Source organism: Centruroides vittatus, unplaced genomic scaffold (assembly GCF_030686945.1).
Source record: "Centruroides vittatus isolate TY-2023 unplaced genomic scaffold, ASM3068694v2 scaffold_1167, whole genome shotgun sequence".
NCBI lineage: Eukaryota > Metazoa > Arthropoda > Arachnida > Scorpiones > Buthidae > Centruroides > Centruroides vittatus.
In genome coordinates, this window is record NW_027122671.1 from 1,279,081 (window position 1) to 1,299,302 (window position 20,222).

At 29.6% G+C, this 20,222-nt stretch overlaps 1 protein-coding gene across 1 annotated transcript; it reads right to left on the minus strand.

Annotated features, from left to right (window-relative positions):
* Window positions 1-1,313: 1,313 nt before the first annotated feature.
* Window positions 1,314-20,175, minus strand: LOC136986653 (RPA-related protein RADX-like). The gene is made up of 9 exons (XM_067284235.1): window positions 20,001-20,175; window positions 14,781-14,860; window positions 13,704-14,023; window positions 13,533-13,639; window positions 13,331-13,465; window positions 13,063-13,257; window positions 10,861-11,200; window positions 10,588-10,777; window positions 1,314-1,585 (listed from the first exon to the last, which is right to left on the minus strand). The coding sequence occupies exons 1-9, from the start codon at window positions 20,097-20,099 to the stop codon at window positions 1,429-1,431; spliced, it is 1,623 nt and encodes a 540-aa protein (XP_067140336.1). The 5' UTR covers window positions 20,100-20,175; the 3' UTR covers window positions 1,314-1,428.
* Window positions 20,176-20,222: the final 47 nt, after the last annotated feature.

Sequence of the window (20,222 nt, forward strand, 5' to 3'; positions counted from 1 at the left end):
CATTTCAAAAATCTAGCAACAAGCTGCCTAACTTTCCCGGCAAAAGAATTGAAAAATTGTGTGTGGTGCCATCTGTTAGGATAAAATTATGATCTGTTATTTAAATAACTTTTTATATTATTATTAAAAAATGGCAGAAAGCTTAATTTTGAGGGTAGAGATGTTTATAAAAAAATTTAAATGCTAATGTAAAATCTTCATTAACTATATTCCTCTCTATCTCCATCCCCTTGACCTTTAAGCACTAAATATCATCCTTCAATTTTATTTTATTTAGAAAGTGTTGATTAGGTTATTCAAAAACATATTCCCTGCTTCCATTTCATATCAGACCTTTCTTTATGTTAACTTATAAGAAAATGAGCAATAGAAAACAAAAGTCAAATCACCAATAGAGATGTAGAGATGAAAGGTCACTACACTCAACTGCAAATGAATAGCACTATTCCTAGCAAAAACAATGTGAATGAAAGCAAACAGAAATTGTTACCAACAATCCATCTAAATCTAAACACATGACAACTTCAATCTTGTTATACTCTTGATTAGAATACTTTTCTCATAAATCAGGGAGGGAGAGAAACTGGTTACATCAAATTTTGCACATCAGGGTCACACTGAATTTACTGTATGTGGTAACATATGAGACACGCCCATTTTCCAAAAATAGAAATATATGCATACTTGCCTGCATATAAGACGAATCTCACTTTCAGACAGTATTTGTTGTGATCTTATACACAAACTAGCTGTTACCCGCGATTCACCCATGTAGATTTTACAAGCAAACACCATTTATATTCAATATTTCAACGACTATAGTAATTGTTATAGAACACCTATCACTGAGAATGATGAGAATTGCTGAAAATCAAATGAACTGTTTTCAATTTGATCAATTTTCTGGAACGTTTACAATCGTTCTATAATCGAACCAATATGCAATAACAAATTTGAATTTAAAACAGTTCAAACATTTGGTTAAAACATCGAAATATATAAAAATATAACAATGTCTGAAATGTTATCAATTTAATACACCTAAGTACTCAATAAGACTAAACGTAGTTGAAAACAAAAAGTCTCATCTATATTAGTACAGTAGAAGCCGTTCTTCTGGTTAAGCCTTAATGCTCTCCCTCTCCCCCATGGGGGAATTTTGAAAAATCCCTTCTTAGAGTACGTCATGGAAACGCACACTAACTGTGTACCAAATTTCACCTCTAGGTTAAGCGGTTTGCTCTGTGCAATGATGAATCAAGTCAGTCAGTCAGGACAAGTAATTCTATATATTTAGATGCAGTAAATCAAAGTTATTAACTAGTTCCACTTCAACTTTATTTTATTATAAAAAACAGTGTTTGACTCCAGTTGAGTACAAATTCCCAATAAATAAATAAATAAACAATTCAAAAACAGAACATTAATCTAAACAGACTGATTAATTTCTTCTTTGTAAGGAAACGCTCGTTTCAATAATACATCTGCATTTCCTGGAGTGTTGCTATAAACGTCCAAAATAAACAACATTTTCTTACCAAATATTTCAAAAACTGTTTCTTGAACACTGTCAAATTGATTTTTCCTGAAATAACAACAACAGTCATTAGAATTCAAATAATAAATTTCAAAAAGACAGATGCGACAGAATTTAGCAAAATTAGTACATTTATAATCATATATTACCACCACCTTTTTTCTTCTGTACGTGGAAGTGTTGATTAATATTTAATTTGGTACAAAATTAAATTATGGAATATTTTTAAATTTTGTGAATATTTTTCTTAGAACGTGCTTGTTTTATTATTCATAATAAATAATTTGTATATATTTCTAATCCGAACACTTTTTTTGAACTGACTGAAAATATTGTAAACAAATCTTTTTGATTCAGATGATTTGATCACTATTCTGGATGATAAATATGTATCTGCTCTACGTCCTAACTAACTCAAGAAATTCTATAACTTTTTACAGGTTTCTGAAAACTTTATGCAAAAATGTTTCATTATTGGATTATATTTAATCAATTGACAATCAAAATGTTATAATTTTTTTTCACATTCTTATTGATTGCAGTTATTTTACTGAAGATTCCATAAATTTGCTTTTGGGAGTATTACTAGAATCATTTTAAAACCAGAAAATTAAAAATAGTTAAAATGTTAACGTATAGCAATAATAATAAAATTCATGGTCTATCCAATAGTAATATTTTATCAAACTGTTTTTAATTGAATTTGGAACAGTTTAAGCTTAAAATTTCCTAATTCAAAAATATATCTAAAATATATTTGGAATAATATCTTTGATATTTAATGTTTGAAAGACAAACCTATAAGAGAGGATTAATATTAATATTATATTTGTCAACGTGGACTTAAATTATTAGTAGGACAGTTAAACTGATGTAAGCAAAACGCAGGAAGTAGGGTGCTAGTTCACGCGGAAAACAGTCTTTCTTTATTTAGCCTCCTGTACACGTACTTTGGTTTTTACAACTGTGTGTTTCGGGCTATTACGCCCCTCATCAGCAGGGTGACAATGGCTGTTACATATAACTACAAATAATGAAATAATACACTAACAGTGAATTTTTTAAAAACATAAGTACAAAAAATTAAATAATATGACATAAAAAGGCTTACAATATGTGAGAATCCAACTCTTGGCAACGATGGGTCTTCTGGTAGTTTTTTTAACTTACACATTATCCTTCTCGATGTTTCAGCACGGACCTACAATATGTTCGCGTGTTGAGTGTACTATCGGTTTTCTTAGGCGCTGTCAAGAATGGCTGTCCATGATTGGTCAATCGTTCTGCCAACTTTGTTGTTTATTCTATTTTTCTCCCTTACAATGTTTATATGCTCGTACAATTGTCTCTTATAATAATTTTGTTCTTTTTTCTTTATTTTAATAGTATTTAACTTTATTTCGCAATCATTTTTATTAGCATGTTCAGCTACTGCAGAATTTGTGTAATTTCTTCTTATTGCACGTATATGCTCTTTTATTCATGTCCCCAATTTGTGTTTGGTTTCTCCGATGTATGTTTTACTAGGGTTACAACTGCAATCAAAGGAATAAACTACGTTTTTTTCTTTTAGTAAATCAATTTTTTTGGTTGATTTATAATATAGATTTCTTTTCAGCGAGTTATTTCTCTCTGGTACTACATTTACTATATCTTTGAGTGTGTTTTTGACTCATTCAAATATTTTTGGACTATAAGCAAGCTTTACGCTTTTTATATTTTTATTAAACTTTTTATTATCCGTTTGGTTATTAATCCAGTTCATCCATTTATCTAGTATTTTCTTAGGGTAATTATTAAGTAGAAACGTTTTGTTTATCTGTTCAATTTCTAGTACTTTGTCTTGAAAGTTTGTAGTTCTTTTTTGAATTTTTTCAATATACATTTTAAATATATTAAATTTCGTTGATTGAGGGACGTTGGACTTGTAGTTTAAAACTTTTAGTATTTGCATGGGTTTTATGTATTTTTTATATTCTAAAATATTGTTTTTCCTGATAATAGTGATATCTAGATAATTTAGCATTTTATTCTCTTCAATCTCAGATTCAAATTTTATATTTTCATTTACATTATTAACTCTGTGTAGAATTAATTTTTCGCTAGTATGTTCTTCATTAAATATGATTATACAGTCATCAACATACCTATTGTAGAATGTTATTCCTTTTAAGTTACTGATTTTCTTATCTATTTCTATCATAGCAATTTCTGCTAGTTTTGGGCCTATACAAGTACCCATCGGTATCCCTTCTTTTTGGCTGTAGAATTTATTTTTGTATTCGAAGTAATTATTATCTATAACTAACATGCTAAGGTCAATGATCCAATCGGGGTCATTGATGTTCTGTAATGACGTTTTAATGTTATTTTTAGTTATGCTAGGGTACATATTCTTAATATCTAAGATAATAGTTTTGTATTACTGTTAATTGTTACATTATCATTTTTTAACCTATTTATTAACTCATCTACGTTTTGTAAACTATAATTAGAAGTTTCTAACAGATTTAACTTGGTATTTAAGAATTTTTCTAAATTGTAATACACATAGTTTTTTATGTCAATTAAAGGTCTATACTTAATCAAAACCTGTAAGAACCCGGTTCTTATATTAAACTTAGGTGTTCTATTATTTTCCTTTATTAATTTTCCAAAATCTTCTTCAGTTATTAAGTTATTTGTTTTTAAATTTGTTAGAACTTTGTTTAAATTTTTTAACATAATATTACTGGGGTCTTTTTCGAGAAGCTTGCATTCTCCATCTTGGATTAGGTTTTCAATTATTTCCTTTTTCCTTTCCGCTTTCATAATTATGGTTTGTTTCGTTTTGTCACTTTCGAGTAGTACCAAGTTATTTTCTTTTAGGAAATTTTTTGCGTTTTTTAACTTTCTATTAAATGTCTTTACTTTGTTGATAGTTTTTTGCTTAACTTTACATTTTGTTATTATATTTTGCATACCTTTTCTCCGGTATTTTCCATAAGAGATGTTCTGTGAAAACCGCAAAGTCTTCCTTTTTCATTACGGCTGGTCTGTTGAAATTAGTTCCTAGCTCTAACGTTCTTATGTGGTTTGGTATTTCCATCTCTGTTGTATTCACTATCAGTTTATTCCTCCATTCTTCACGCTCAGGGAGGGTGGGATAGCCTATCTTTTTGGTTAGTTTTTTTATATTGCAGTTGTAACCCTAGTAAAACATATATCGGAGAAACCAAACGCAAATTGGGGACACAAATAAAAGAGCATATACGTGCAAAAGAAGAAATTACACAAATTCTGCAGTAGCTGAACATGCTAATAAAAATGGTTGTGAAATAAAGTTAAATACTATTAAAATATAATAATTTTGTTCTTTTTTCTTTAAGAGACAATTGTACGAGCATATAAACATTGTAAGGGAGAAAAATAGAATAAACAACAAAGTTGGCAGAACGATTGACCAATCATGGACAGCCATTCTTGACAGCGCCTAAGAAAACCGATAGTACACTCAACACGCGAACATATTGTAGGTCCGTGCTGAAACATCGAGAAGGATAATGTGTAAGTTAAAAAAACTACCAGAAGACCCATCATTGCCAAGAGTTGGATTCTCACATATTGTAAGCCTTTTTATGTCATATTAATTAATTTTTTGTACAGTCAAACCTGTTTTTATGCAGTCTTTTTTTTTGTGTGGTATAGTTGGAGACTAGTCTCGTGCGATTTGTCATGTCCCACGTTGACTTATTATAGCTAAATAAAACTTATTATAGCATACATGAACTTATTATAGTAATATTATTGCATGAATATGCGAAAAATGAAATAATTTATTTTTTAAGTCAACAAAACACCACCTGGACAAAAATATGTAAAACAGACGATAGACGAGACGATGCAGTCAAGTGCTGACATCTGTTGTCAATAAATTCTATTTCGTACGGTTTTGAGTTATTTTCTATGTGAGACTTTTTTATGCAGTCCCTATTGACCGCATAAAAAAAATATTTTTTTAATTGTGTTGCGAAAACTATTTTTTATAGCCACTCGTGAAGTTTCATGCGATTTTTTTATGCGGTCCCTATCCACCGCATAAAAACAGGTTTGACTGTACTTATGTTTTAAAAAATTCACTGTTAGTGTATTATTTCATTATTTGTAGTTATATGTAACAGCCATGTCATCCTGCTGATGAGGGGCGTAATAGCCCGAAACACACAGTTGTAAAAACCAAAGTACGTGTACAGGAGACTAAATAAAGAAAGACTGTTTTCCGTGTGAACTAGCACCCTACTTCCTGCGTTTTGCTTACATCAGTTTAACTGTCCTACTAATAATTTAACTCCACGTTGACAAATATAATATTAATATTAATTGAAATAAGGACAACAAGGCAACAACAACTATAAGAGAGGAATTTATATTGTAAAATCTCTAGCAGAACTCAATAATAAATTTCTAATGAGAAAGTTTAAACACTACATAAATCCTGTGTATTCTGAGGATTTTCATTTTACTACTTAAAAAAAAGACATAGATGCCATCATAATCACTGTCAATATAAACCAGACATTGACAAATTTAAAAGTTAATCCAGAAATCAAGTTTTGACTTCAATTAACATTTTTTAAAGTTGCTCTAAAACTCCATCTTCAGATTCAAACATAAAATTTAAATATATATATACATATATACAGTCAATTCTACTTAATTGGGCCACCAGTTAATTAGGGCAACTGCTTTTTTGGGCCAAATCTCAAAGAATGGAAACCAAACTAATAAACTAATACGTAATTTAAATGCTTAATTGGGACAGAGCAGAAAAGGAATTTAGCAATTTTTGAAGTATTATGTCATAACATTCAATTGTTAAAGTGTAAGAAAATTGAGGTTAACTAAAACTAAAGGGGAGAATTTAAAAACAATTAGAAGAAATAAGAAACTTATCTGGAAACTTATTATTGTTATAACACATTCGTGACTTTTTTCACTGGTCAATGTGAGGGGGGAATTTGTCACTTTGATGACCCTAGAAACACGAATTCTTTAGTTACTTGCTGACAATTAAGTTAACATCCTGTTATTTTACTCCACGGGAACGGATTGGGGAAGGAAGGGTTTCTAAAACACATTTTTGTTAAAAATTAAAAACCAGTCCCCGAATTCTCACATGTATGTCTCTACTAATATTTGGCAACACTAGTGTGATGCGAATCAGTTATTGTTGTGAGTCTGGCAAATTTATAGTACAAATATTTTCTGTATTTTGGTTTAATAAGGCATTAAAATAGGTACCCAATTATTATTTTTTACCTACTTTATTTATTTTACCTATGTATTACATATTTTATTTTAAAACTTATTATTAATTTGTTTAATTGGGGAAAGCTGTTTAATTGGACCAAAATGGATTAGTCCCAATTAAACAGAACCGACTGTATATATTTAAATTTTAATACAGTATTCTAATTTTTATGTTTGAATCTGAAGATGGAGTATGTAGAGCATCTTTGAAAAATGTTTATAGCACAGTGTTGTATCTAAAAGATATACTGTAATATATTTTTTAGATACAACACTTACATGCTTAAAGAAGCAATACCTACAAAATTAATAGCAAATTTCATTTTACTATTTAAATTCACCAATCACTGATCATTCTAATAATCCTTTTTCTTCTAGCATTAAAAGTAATCATCAGAAAGACATATATACACTACTCTGACATACAGTAAGTTACACAACATGAAGTTACATTAAAAAATATAACATTCATATCCAGTCTAAATATATTAAATTATTTAATAAAATCTCAAAATATGATAAATAATAATAAAATTAATAAAAATAAATATCAACTCGTTTGAGACTCTGTAATATTCAATATAAGCAACTTACTAGAACACCTTGTGAACTTGCAGCCCAATTTTTATTACTTCCAAACATTTTCGTTCATATTCAATGAACTTTCTCAAGAAAAAGAGAACACAACAAAATCGAACTCTTAGTACAAAAGCAGAAAACGAACAGGCTGTTCGAATTTTTTGAAATACATCATCTATAACCTTGCGACTGGACTACCATATACAAAGAAATATAAATATCAACTACCATACACAAAGAAATGTCAGCTAATCTTTTATTTGGTAATATTTAAAAAACTATTTTTGTATAATTTGTTTCAATATAATTAAAGTTCTTATAACTTATTAAAAATAATACAGATCCTGTGGATAAAAACACAATAATAGGCATTTATAAGATCCCTGCTAGAAATTACAATTATAAAAACATCCTATGTAGCAGATCTGGTCAACTTACATTGCAGCAGATCAAGAATCAATAGCACTGATCTACCAGATTTTAATTTCTTTATAAAAGTTTATTAATTTAATATCTTGTACCAACTTGGGTGTACTCTCAAATTCAGGACTTGTTATACTTATTTGGAAGTACACCCAAGTTGGCACAAGATATTAAAGACAAAATCAAGGACAAGAAGCTATTTCAACAAAGTTTATTAAATTGGCCACTCTTATAAAATAAAATTATGGTGCAAAACAGTTATAACTATTCAAAGCACTATAATGATATTACTTTTTTTAATAAAGATATTAAAAATTAAACAGAAAAATTTATCTAAAGCAGCAGTTCTTTTTCAGTAATTTAGAAGGTATCAGCACAATGTAAAGATGTAAAATTTTGTTTCCTGGTTTTTCTAATGGTGTAATGTGGATTTATGATCTGTCTACATTTTCCCATCTGTCTCTGTCATTACAGCATGGTCTGTAAAATGTGGGCAATAATGTCATTGATAACTGAAAATGAAGGTTTTTGCATAATTACAATAACTTGTATGTTAAACCATCTGCAAAGAGCATGGGGATAGATGAAACGTGTTAAGGTAGTTGTGTCCAATGACAATTCAAAACAGAAGCATCTATAATAAAAATTTGTCCACATTCATCATGAAAATAAATTTTGCTCTCCTTTGGTTTAACGATTTCACATGAAACTGAAATTGTTAACAGCACAATAAAAAAATTTCTAAAAACAACATATATGACTACCAATACAAAAAAAATTACATCCACTTGAAGTACTAATCATTATCTGTGCTTTTTTTCTATGCTATAATCAGAAACAAAGAAAGAACACAAATTATCTCATAGAGCATATTATTATCAATTCATAGTTGTAATTTTTAAAAATCTCTCTCAAGATGATGTGAAAATAATATTCCCATGGAAATTACACCCCTAACCAGATATCTGTGATCAACCAAAAATGATGTCATGATCAACTTGTTAGTCAGGTCTGCTATATATATATATAATATTGTCAACATACACAAAAGAATACATTGCTGACATTACACTTAATATAGTAAAGCATTAGCAGCCCTTACAACAAAAGATTGAAGAATACTGAGACTACGTTAATCATCATTCATAAAAGAAGTTAAATCTCAAAAAAATTCATAGCGTTATACGAGATGGCAGACCGGATTTTGCCCTAAATTAAGGAAATTTTTAGCCTAATTCTCCTAGCAATCATTAAGAAAACATTGCACAGAAAATGGATTGAATATCACTCTTTTCATCAACAACTGTTAAAGGATTATAACAATCTAGTGCTAAGTTATAACAACCTATTGTTAAAGGAGGGGAAAGTCAATTGGCGAACAAGTAAACAGGATGAATCTTACATGGTCTTAAACAAAATATGGTAATAGCAGCTCCATTTAAACATCTTAGTGTCATTGACAGCAACCTCTGACCTCACACCTGCAACTTCATCTCCAAACATCCAGTCACCTGATGGGTTTTCCCAGGAAGATAAAAAAGGCCAGAACTCGAGTCTTGGGGTGGACAGCTCCAGACACCATATCCAGGTGGACATCCGAAGAGCATACAGGACGCTCTAACGCTCTACTCGCCATATGCAGCAGACTCCAACATAGAAACCATCTCTCACCTTGCCATACAAAGCACACATTCAGCTTCATACAAGGTGAACATATCCCAAGATGCCATACAGAGCGGGCTCTGCCATAAAAGGTGATGCAGGTCTCATACTTCAGAGGGACACCACCCACAGCTCCACCTCATCGTATCCCCGAGTGGGCTACCACCTAGAAGCGACCGACACAGCTCTCCACCTCCACATGAAGACTGACGACAACCCAATACTCTGAGAGGTCAACTAATCAATTACCTACCAGAGGTAAAATACTTAGAGAATTGTAAACGCTCTCTTGATCTTCATAGCCCTAAGTAGATAGAAACGCAGATAGGAGAGGAAAACATCTCACAAGCAATGTACTTAGCTGTTTAGTCGTGTAGATTTAGTGGTGTATTTCGTGTTTAGGTTGTAGTTAAAAATTTAGATATTAAAGTTGTTATGTTTGTTAAACCTGGCTATCTGTCATTACTCAAATAACAGACATCCTATTGACTTACTCTGCACTCCCCACTCGATTGTTGTAAGACCCTCCGGTTCAGCCATCCAGTGACAACGTGAGCGGTTTTTGCCAAACCACTGCCGATTAAGCGGTCTTTAGAGAATCACTCACCCTATTAGCCCCCGGATTCTCACAATTAACAGAAAAATAATGAAACCTTTTCCAATACAAGAAAGTTTAAACTAAAAGGCATTCAAAACACCATTTATGTATTTCTTTTATTTTATAACTTATTGTTTTTTCCTTTTTTTTTACTTACATTATTTGTAAAAGATTCCAGCATTTGAACTGCTTTAAAAAAACTTAACAATAGTCAAAAATATCTAGATTTTTTAGAAACTTAAAATCAAAAACAGACATTGCTTGTTTATACATATTATCCAGTTTTATTAAATTACCAAGACAATAACTTATTAGATTATTTAATAGATACTTTATAAATAATTTTTAAGTGTCCATATTATCTATCATGTTAAATTTATTTAAAATTCAGTAAATTGATAATTAATCTTTGCAGTTTTTATAAAATCATTATAAAAATATTACAAAAATTAAATCAAAATCAAACTTTATAAGATCTTAAAAACATTTAAATACTTACAATTCAATACTGTCATAATGTAATCCATAAAATTTCTTTGATTTCATTGAAAAATCCCCAGAAAGTAATTTGACAAATGATGGATGAGGTAGATTTGATGGTTCCACAAATAAAAATGAATTAATAATAACATTATAATTCTCAGCTGCAATATCTATTCTATAATAGCCAGGATAATATATAGATATGTCTGGAAAAAAATATTTTTATAAAATACATTCTCCGAGAAACTTTATATTTACATTTTACACATTACATTTAAATTGTAAATACCTTTTAGCTCCTCTAGATTTTCATCAGTGTTCTGATCAGCAGAAAATGGGGCAAAAGATAGCCAATTTCTTAATACCTTCTCATTTTCTGGGCTATATTGATGAGCAAATGCATTAGATTCAAGTATGAAGTTACCTAGAATATCATACTTGCGACTATGTAATCTATGGATATCGTTAAAAATAAGTTTTGGAATTTGATTATCAGTATTTTCTATCCAACCATTTTTCATACAAGAGAAATATATCACTTGAACAATAAAACCTGTAACATTAATCCTGCGTACTTCTTTATAAGAAAGACTGTTAAATTCCTGTTTCCACACATCTGATGGAGTCAGCTGAAATTATTATAAAATTACATTCACTCTCTGACAATTATAAAAGTAAAATTTATAGATTAACACTAAAAAATACCATAAACTGGGGTTACTTTGTGGCATCATACTAGTACAACTAATTTTAAAAATGGCAGGTTTATATCCAATTCAAAATTTATTAACATGTAAGATATCAATAACCTGTATATGATGCTAAAGCTGGAAAACATAGGATGCAATATTTTTCACTATTGGTGTTCCTTCTGATAACCAAGAAATTGAGGGATCTATGAAATGTGATACTTTCTTTAGTTGTAAGAAAGTGAAAATAAATATACATTTAACATATCAATTAAGTTAAAGCATTATTTCCATTTATAATTATCTATAAATACAATTAATTTTTATTAATTCGTTTAGCTGGTATAAGCTACAGAAGTCAATTCTGTAGAGTTAAATGGTACTTTGTGACACTATATGAAAGTATAGGAAGTGAAATTGCAGACTTATGACATATAGACAGCGAGATAAAACATCCCATATATTGGAGATTTTACCTAGAAGATCAAGAAAACTTGGTAATCATCTAGTAGTTTTTGAAGCTATTCTGAATTATAACAAATGCAAAAAAAGGTGGTAGCATATAAGTACAATGGAATCTTTTGGAAAGTAGTGGTCCTGAAAACAAGAAATGACTGATTTGCGGTCTTGTTTTATTTTATTACTCTCTTATTTTTGAAAAACAATTTTCTACATTCAATATCATGTTGTCAACAAGTTTTAGTTTTATATTTCTGGCAATAAAAAGTAATAGTTAAGGATTAAAAATTGTTTTGTGATCATTAATAAAAGTTAATACAGGAAATCCTTGTTAGTTCAAAATTCAATGAACGAAATAATCAAGACTTCAAATTATCGAGTTTCAAATTATCTAAGATTTACAAATATCTGTACAATATGCCAAATGCCACACAACTGATGTAATTTATTAAGCAAATGTCTATATCCCTGGCTGGGACAAAATTTCAGTTACAAACTAATGGTATTTTGAATTACCTAAATTTGATTTAATGAAAATTTCCTGTATTTCTAATAAATAATTTTGTTTCTCCTTTTCCTTTCCACCAGCAATTGCTGCGGGATAACATTATGACATAGAATTCACTAGAGATTTATGCAGCAAACGGGCTTCACAAAGTTACCGAAAGTAATGGGATAAAATTGTGACAACTATTTTTCACAATAAATTAACAATTAACAACTGTGTGTATAAAGAAAGCAGAATGTTAAATCATCTTAAAATAGCAACTAATGACATGTTTGGATCCAATAATTCAATAATTAAAAAAACATGGAAAGTATTATAAAATAACTCCAGTTTACAGTATTATATTACTATTATTCTTACAATTAATGGATTAATATACAGAAAATAACATCATATGCATTAGTTGTTTAGGTAGTTTGATGAATTCCAAAACAGTCTTTCAGTTATTTATGAGTTTTAAACATTTTTACAAATTTTGTCATTTTTTTAAAGCACATATTTTTCGCAAATACTTTTGATAACATTGAAATAAGAGCATTTAGCTTCAAATTTGATATATTATTCAATTTTTTTGTTTTAAAATTTTAAAATATTTCAAATGTAAAAGCTAAAAGTTCTTATTTCATTGTTCTATTGTAAATGTCTATAATTTTAATGTTAACCAAAGTATTTGCAAAGAATACATGTTTTATTTTAACAAATATGTGTTACTTTTGTTTTGTTTAAAACTCATAACACTGAAAGGCAATTTTTGAATATACATCAATCAATTAGTAAATAGAAATCATCATTAATGTATAGTATAATTTGCATAATATAAAGTTTTTTGTCTTACAAAATTCAGTCTCTCTCTTGGTATTGAAGCCTTGAAGAACTCGAGTGATTTCTGACAAGGTGGATAATTATATATGCCGCCCATGCGAAAAACAGATTCCTTTAACTGTGGCATAATATCTTTACTTTTCATCATGTCAATCAGATTCAGAAATTCATTTGTTTTTTCAAATTCATTTTCTTTACAAATCATTAACTAAAAATAAATTTGCTTGTTTGAAATGAAAATAATATTAAAAAATGAGTTACCAAAACTTTAAGTAACCTACTGTACTTTCCCTTGTTGTAGTCAAATAGAAGTCTCTTCTCTGAAATGATTTAGTTATAACAAATGGAACGTGTACTAAATGAAGTTGTGAACACATCAGAATTTGACCAGGTTTTAATTCTTTATGGATATCTAGCTATTTAATTATGTTTTTTATTATTTTATATTGAATTTGGATTATATGAAGAAAAGAACATATTTACCTGATCATTAACATACACTTGCAATATAATTGGTAAAGAACTAGTTGAATCAATTAGTTCTATCCAACGATAAGTCCAAAACCCACCTCTGGGATTACCATGAATATCTATAAACAAAAATTAAGTTTAATATTTTGGTTTTATTTTAAGAATGTTGCAATTTCGACTTACCTAAACATCGTTCACGAATGTAGCAACCAACATATACTGTAAGCCCGATGATGTCCACATTGGTTTCAGTTGGCAAATTTCCAAGAATTTTTCTGGTTGCAAACCAGTATTGTGGCTTTGGAAACAGTCTTTTAGTGTTTGAATGTTCCTTCAGAAAACAGCGGTCAACTATATGCACTGAACTATTCTTATTTATTTTCAATTCTAGAGGATACTTTTCAAGTTTTCTGAGTTTATGTCGAAGTACAGAAGTAGAACTACATGAATATTTATTTGTCACATTGTAATTTTGAATAAAGATTACAGCACCAGGTTTAATTCTGAAAGTTTAAACAGAATTTATTAATATTATATAAAAATTATTTGATATTTAGTTATTTTTAAAAAATTAATAGAACACCAAACGATCGCCTAAATATCGAGCTATAATATGGCTAATTAAATGATTGATATAAAGTAATTTGTCGCTAGAGGTAGATGTTAGGTGCCATCTCTTAAGTAAATTAATAATTATAATTAAATAAATTTAGAACCTTCTGGAATAAAAGAACTGACCCGGGACGGGGCTTGAACCCGCAACCTCCACTTGCCATGCAGTATGCTTGCCAGTTACGCCACCAGGACCCCGAGCGAGTTTTTGCTTCCAGAAGTATATTAATTTAGATATAACCTTACGTGGTTAAATACGGCACTGGCTGGAGACAACTCCTACACCCACAGCCCAAAGGACATCTCCACAATGGCACTCAGCAAGCTATCGCATTACCCAGCGAGGTATATATATATATATATATATATACACAAATAACAACATCTCAACGCCCAACGAGTATATAATAGAACACCAAACGATCGCCTAAATATCGGGCTATAATATGGCTAATTAAATTATTGGTAATTTATACCAATCATTTAATTAGCCATATTATAGCCTGATATTTAGGCGATCATTTGGTGTTCTATTATAGAGAAGCATTTTGCATAAATAAATAATGTAATCTATATAATTAAATATCAATATTTATAATATATTAGTCCAATTTTTATATTAATAGTAATGGTATTGTCATAACATACTTTGAAAATATATTAATATTAACAGAATCCCACAAAACTGCTGAAACAATTCCTGTCTCATCTGCAACATCAAAATAACCCTATACAAAAAAAAATTTTTAATTATATCATTAATATTAAGATGGAAGAGTTAACATTTTCTCATCATATGAAACTGAAATAATATAAAAATTAACAAGCAATTATTTATTGTGACATCATCACAATGCCAGACTACAATTTTCAATCATATTTTTAATTTATTTAACTTATATGCTCTCCACCTCAAATTAGTAGTGTCTTGTCCTTGTACATCACAATTTTCCTTTAACAATAGAGTTGTGCCTGTCATCTATCTAACACCTTTCAGGGGAAAATTTTTGAATTGAATTAACATGACTTGCAATTTGCATTGAAAATTCATATATAGTTAATCGAGGCCTCCAGCTCTAAGGTTTCCATATCTGGTCTCATCTTTCATCTAACTCTGTTCTCAAGATTAAGGAAAGACAGTGGGATCATGTATGTATTGTCTACTAGAGAAAGTTATTTTCTTTATTGTAAATTAAATCATCCTGGCTTAATTTTAAAAAATGTAATTTAGTTTAATTGTGCTGCCACTGCTAGAGGGAAATGTTGGACTATTTTACATTTAGAGGTGGATGAGAAGCATCAAATAAAACGCTGACTCCGTCGTGGAATTGTCTTATCCCTCATCTGCGGGAGAAAGGACCAATTGTATAAAGACACGTTACGTATATATTGTCTACTAGAGAAAGTTATTTTCTTTATTATAAATTTAAAAAGACAATGGGAATTTACAGGTCTACAATTTTTTCAAATTGAAGTCCAATGAACTGTATTATGCTATATGAAAAACACAAATATAGTAGAATCTCAATTACTGGAGGCAATATGGTCTGAGGGTACCTTGGATAATCAAACACTCAGCTAACAATATTTGGTAAATTATTAATACAGTATATATAATTTTTTTTGTATCTCTATGATAAAAATTCAATTTTTGAAATAAAATATGTAGAGTGACTTGGAATGACAGCAGTTTAATTTGGTGTTTTGAAGGGTAAAGTACAACTGACCACATCATAGTAAGAGGTTTTAAGGAGAAAACAAACACTTCAAAGTTTAGTAATCAAAGCTTTACTGGTAAAACATTTTTCAAGATTTCTCCATCCCAACATTATTTAACATGTACGAGGTAGGAGCCAAAAGTTTCTGACCTATATTTTTGACATGATAGAAATAAAATAATGATAGTATCAGATAGCACCATCTGCATGTGGACTAATAAAACAGTTTTTCTGGCCAATTGGCCTAAGTCGCTTGGAAACATTCATTTTAGTTACACAGGTTGCATTATGTTTGCCTCTTGCAGGACAATGCTCCAGTGCACACTGCTGCCATTGCCAAGGCTGCTGTAAAGGAGTGTGGGTTCGAGGAGCTTGATCATCCACCGTATAGCCTAGAACTGGCTGTTAGTGATTACCATCTATTTTCAAAACTCAAAAAAGACCTTCAAAAAAGCGATGAAGAGTTGCAGGAGACAGTTTATGAGCATTTTGCAGACAAAACTGTGAACTATTTTTTCAAGGGTATTAAAATGCTAATTCCAAGATGTAATAAGTGTGTTAAACTGCAAGGAGACTATATTAAAAAATGACATCTTTGTTTTATACATATAACATCTAAACCATAGTTAGGCTGGAAACTTTTGGCACCTACCAAATATACACTCTATTTTTAGATTAGGTATGTTTATTGAACTTAATTTTATTTACAACTGTATTTATTAAAAACAAATACAAATCTACAATTACAATTTCTTTAATCTTCCTTAAAATTCATATTGTCATAAATTCATTTCCCTGGTTTCACCCTCACAAATTGCCAAACCCTTTGACTGATTTGGTCCAAATTTTGCAAAATTACTCTCTGCCATCCTGTAAGAAACAGACATTACCCTTGTGGCTGTGCACCATATGTATTTTGTAGTTATATGCACATATTTTATATTTTATTATTATTTCTATTTCTCTTTCGTAGTTTTCCTCTTTTGTTCTATTGTCTATCTTTTCTGGAATTCCCTTATTCAAACTTCATTTCCTTATATGGGCATAGTGAACCTTGTGAAACAATAGAAGGATATGTAGCCCAGAGGGCAATAGAGAGGGAATGTGGACAGTTGGAGTTTGAGCCATGGAAGAGACGGATGTGAGTGTCAGCTATTTCCGGTACATTTTGGCACCATGCGAAATAGGCAAGGGACATAAACTACCAAGGAGAGAGCCATTGAGAAGCCATCAGATGATCTAAATAACAAAAACATGAATATTAGAACTGAGTAACCCATTAGGTACCCATTTCTCTATTCCCTCAATCTGTCCTATCCTCTATCCTATTCTTTAGTAATATAATTAGTTATAGGTTTTAGTTTTAGATTATTTTATGTTGTTGTATACGTGTTATACCACGTGGTCAGTGTTGAGATTTTTTCGTCAATCCTATAGATTTTGTCGCGTAGTATGGTTTGATGATTATCTGTTTCTAGTACTAGTAATTAATATTACAAGTGTCGCATGACAGAATCGAGACTGCCTGGCATCTGGTGTACAAACCTGTACATTATCTTAATAGTACAATTAAAATTTCCTTTGTTAATCTACTACCTTTGATTATTTGTGAAACTCTTTCATTTTAACACCCTATAACAAGGACAACACAATCCCCCCCCTGAATTCCCAGAAAATTCTGGGCATTTTTGCTAGTAAATTATACTAATGAATTTATTATTACAGGAAATGAGCTCAAAAAAATTTTATGACAGAACAGTACACAGCAATATACAGTCTATAACAACTTACTGACTGTAGCAATATAATGCAAGATATTGCAAAGACTTCAGAATATTGAAAACACTCATTAATTATAATTTTTCTATTATTAGGAAATTTTAAATTAATGCAGTTTCCTGAGAAAATTTGTCTGAGTTATGCAAAGTCCAAGTTAGCAAGAATTTATTGCATTTCAACAAAAAATTTAACCCTTGCAATTTGCACTTTATATATCTTTTACAGTTTATAATTCTTCCTGTTAGGCAAATTCTGGTTACCTTCTCAATGTTTCAATTCTTTTATCACACTATTTCAATAGTAGCTGTCTTCAGAAATTTTTGTTTTCGAGATTCAAAGAACTGTTTTCTGATTTTACCACATTTAAAAATAAAAAATCATTATATAGTAGCCCCTCATTATATTGCACCTTGTTATATTGTGGATTCGGATATATTGCACCTTTTTTGGTCCACCAAATTTTAAAAGCACTTAAGTCAATAAATTTTAAATTACCAATTGCCATTAAACTTCTTTTTTGCAACAGAATACAGTATTTTAATCCTACCATTGTCCTTGAAACTACTACTATCACTGCAGGTGAAACAATAAATTTGTCAAGATTTAAATAAGCAGAACAGGTGGACAGATCAATTATCATTTGTTTTCTTTTAATGTTAAAAGTTGTTTATTTATTGGTTTTAAGTACTGCCTCCTCATTTAGAAGTTTTTGTGACATTTTGAATCCACTGCATAATGCATAAGGAAAAGATTTTTGAATGGAGAGTTCTAAAAATTTTTATACAGTAGTAACTCTTTATTTTGCTTTTTAGAGAATTTCCACTCTGTAATTTTATAAGTTTTGATGTTCTATTATATGTTCAATATTTATTTTTAAAATTTTCAATTAATGTGTAATTTTTATTGAAAAATATAAATTACATGCATTTTTAATAAGCAATTTATTGTGAAATATAGTACTGTATAATAAAATTGAAACTGATATTTTGTTTTTATATTGACATTATTTGTTTTTAAATGCCATTGTTATAGAAACAATAATGCTAAATGGGTGTTTGTGATATCTATGTTTACATAAATGTCATTTAATATGATATAACCATGAATAAAATTCAGTATTGCAAAACTAACCTTATTTTATATCAGAAACACTCGCTGATGAAAGAATAGAGGCATAGATTCCATAGCATGTATAATCTGTTTAGTAAAAGCCCAGAATTTTTAGTACTCAATTACATCACACCATTGGATATATCACACTTTTTCTTTGTCTCCTGACAAGCATGATATAACAAGGGGCTACAGTATTTAGACGTACAATGATTGAATGTAAGTACCTTTTAATGTTTTTTAATGTTTGGCTCTTATTTACCTTTTATTTATTAAACACTTCATTGCATGTTTATATACTTGTTTTATTTCATGTCGTATTAATACTTGTAGTATTTTAGTTTTATTTTATGTTTGTGTCTGTTCAACTGTTATGTTTTAGTGGGATTTTACTTGTTGTGCAAAAGATAGCAATTTCATGCCTTGTTAGCATTACTTATAATTGGTGTAAATAACAACAATAAAGAAAATAATACATAAATCATAAAACATATTTTTAAGGATATTTTAAAAGTATGGCAAATATTTTATTCATTTAACAAAAAGCATTTATCACAATCAATTATTATCTATTTTAAAAATACAGTTTACAAAATTTTAAAAACAAAGTACAGGTAGGCCTCTTACAATGCTGTAGATACGTTCCTTGAAAATACCACGTTGTGGGAAATCGCATTATAGGAGACACACCAACTTAATACAAAAACTGGGATTCAGTTCTAAAAATAGAAAAACTGCCTTTTATGGTGTAACATTTTCATCATTTTTTAAATTTATGTACGTAAAAAGCTTAAATAAAATTCAACATCACATAAAAACTAAAAAGATTATGATTTCAAGTCAAAATCAAAAATAAACATAATGTTATGCTCACAAATTCAGTCCTTATCGTCACTTATTATAGTTGTTCGAGAATGACTGGCCTTATTTCAAGATCTGAGCTTGTTTCATCAAGTTCCACTGCACTTATGCGATCCGTTGCAATTTTTCTGTTATGTGAAAGATAATTCGTTTCTAAATACCCTAAACCGCGTTGTAAAAGTACCACGCTGTAAGAAAATTTCCGCGTTTTTTCAACCGCATTGGAGCAAAAATGCATTGTAAAGGTACCACGTTGTAGGAGGCCTACCTGTATATGTAAATTCATAATGTAATTTCACTTATTTTCATTTTTGATAATTAGTTTCATTCAGACAATGCAAAGAATAAATAATAATTTGTTATTACTAATATTAGAAAACTTTCAAAAATATAAAAATACCTGAAATGGAAAAGGATTATTTTTTGAATTTTTGCCATAATGGTGCAATTTTCCTTGAAGAATCACAGAAACTAATACAGGTGGATAAGGACGAATCATAGTCTTCCACTCTTTTGCTAATTCACAGAGTGAGATTGTTTCTTGATTAAGATTATAATGAGTCTCATCATGATTTGTTGTTCCTAAAAAATCATTATAATTTTATAAAAAAGAAAAGCATTG

Excerpts from the sequence above, each read along its gene's own strand:
- LOC136986653 (XM_067284235.1), bottom strand. The coding sequence starts at position 20,099 with ATGATTCGTCCTTATCCACCTGTATTAGTTTCTGTGATTCTTCAAGGA. Across the intron at positions 13,258-13,330 it reads CTACAACAAGGGAAAGTACA|TTAATGATTTGTAAAGAAAA; the intron begins GTAGGTTACTTA and ends ATTTATTTTTAG. Across the intron at positions 10,778-10,860 it reads AAATCTAGAGGAGCTAAAAG|ACATATCTATATATTATCCT; the intron begins GTATTTACAATT and ends ATTTTTTTCCAG.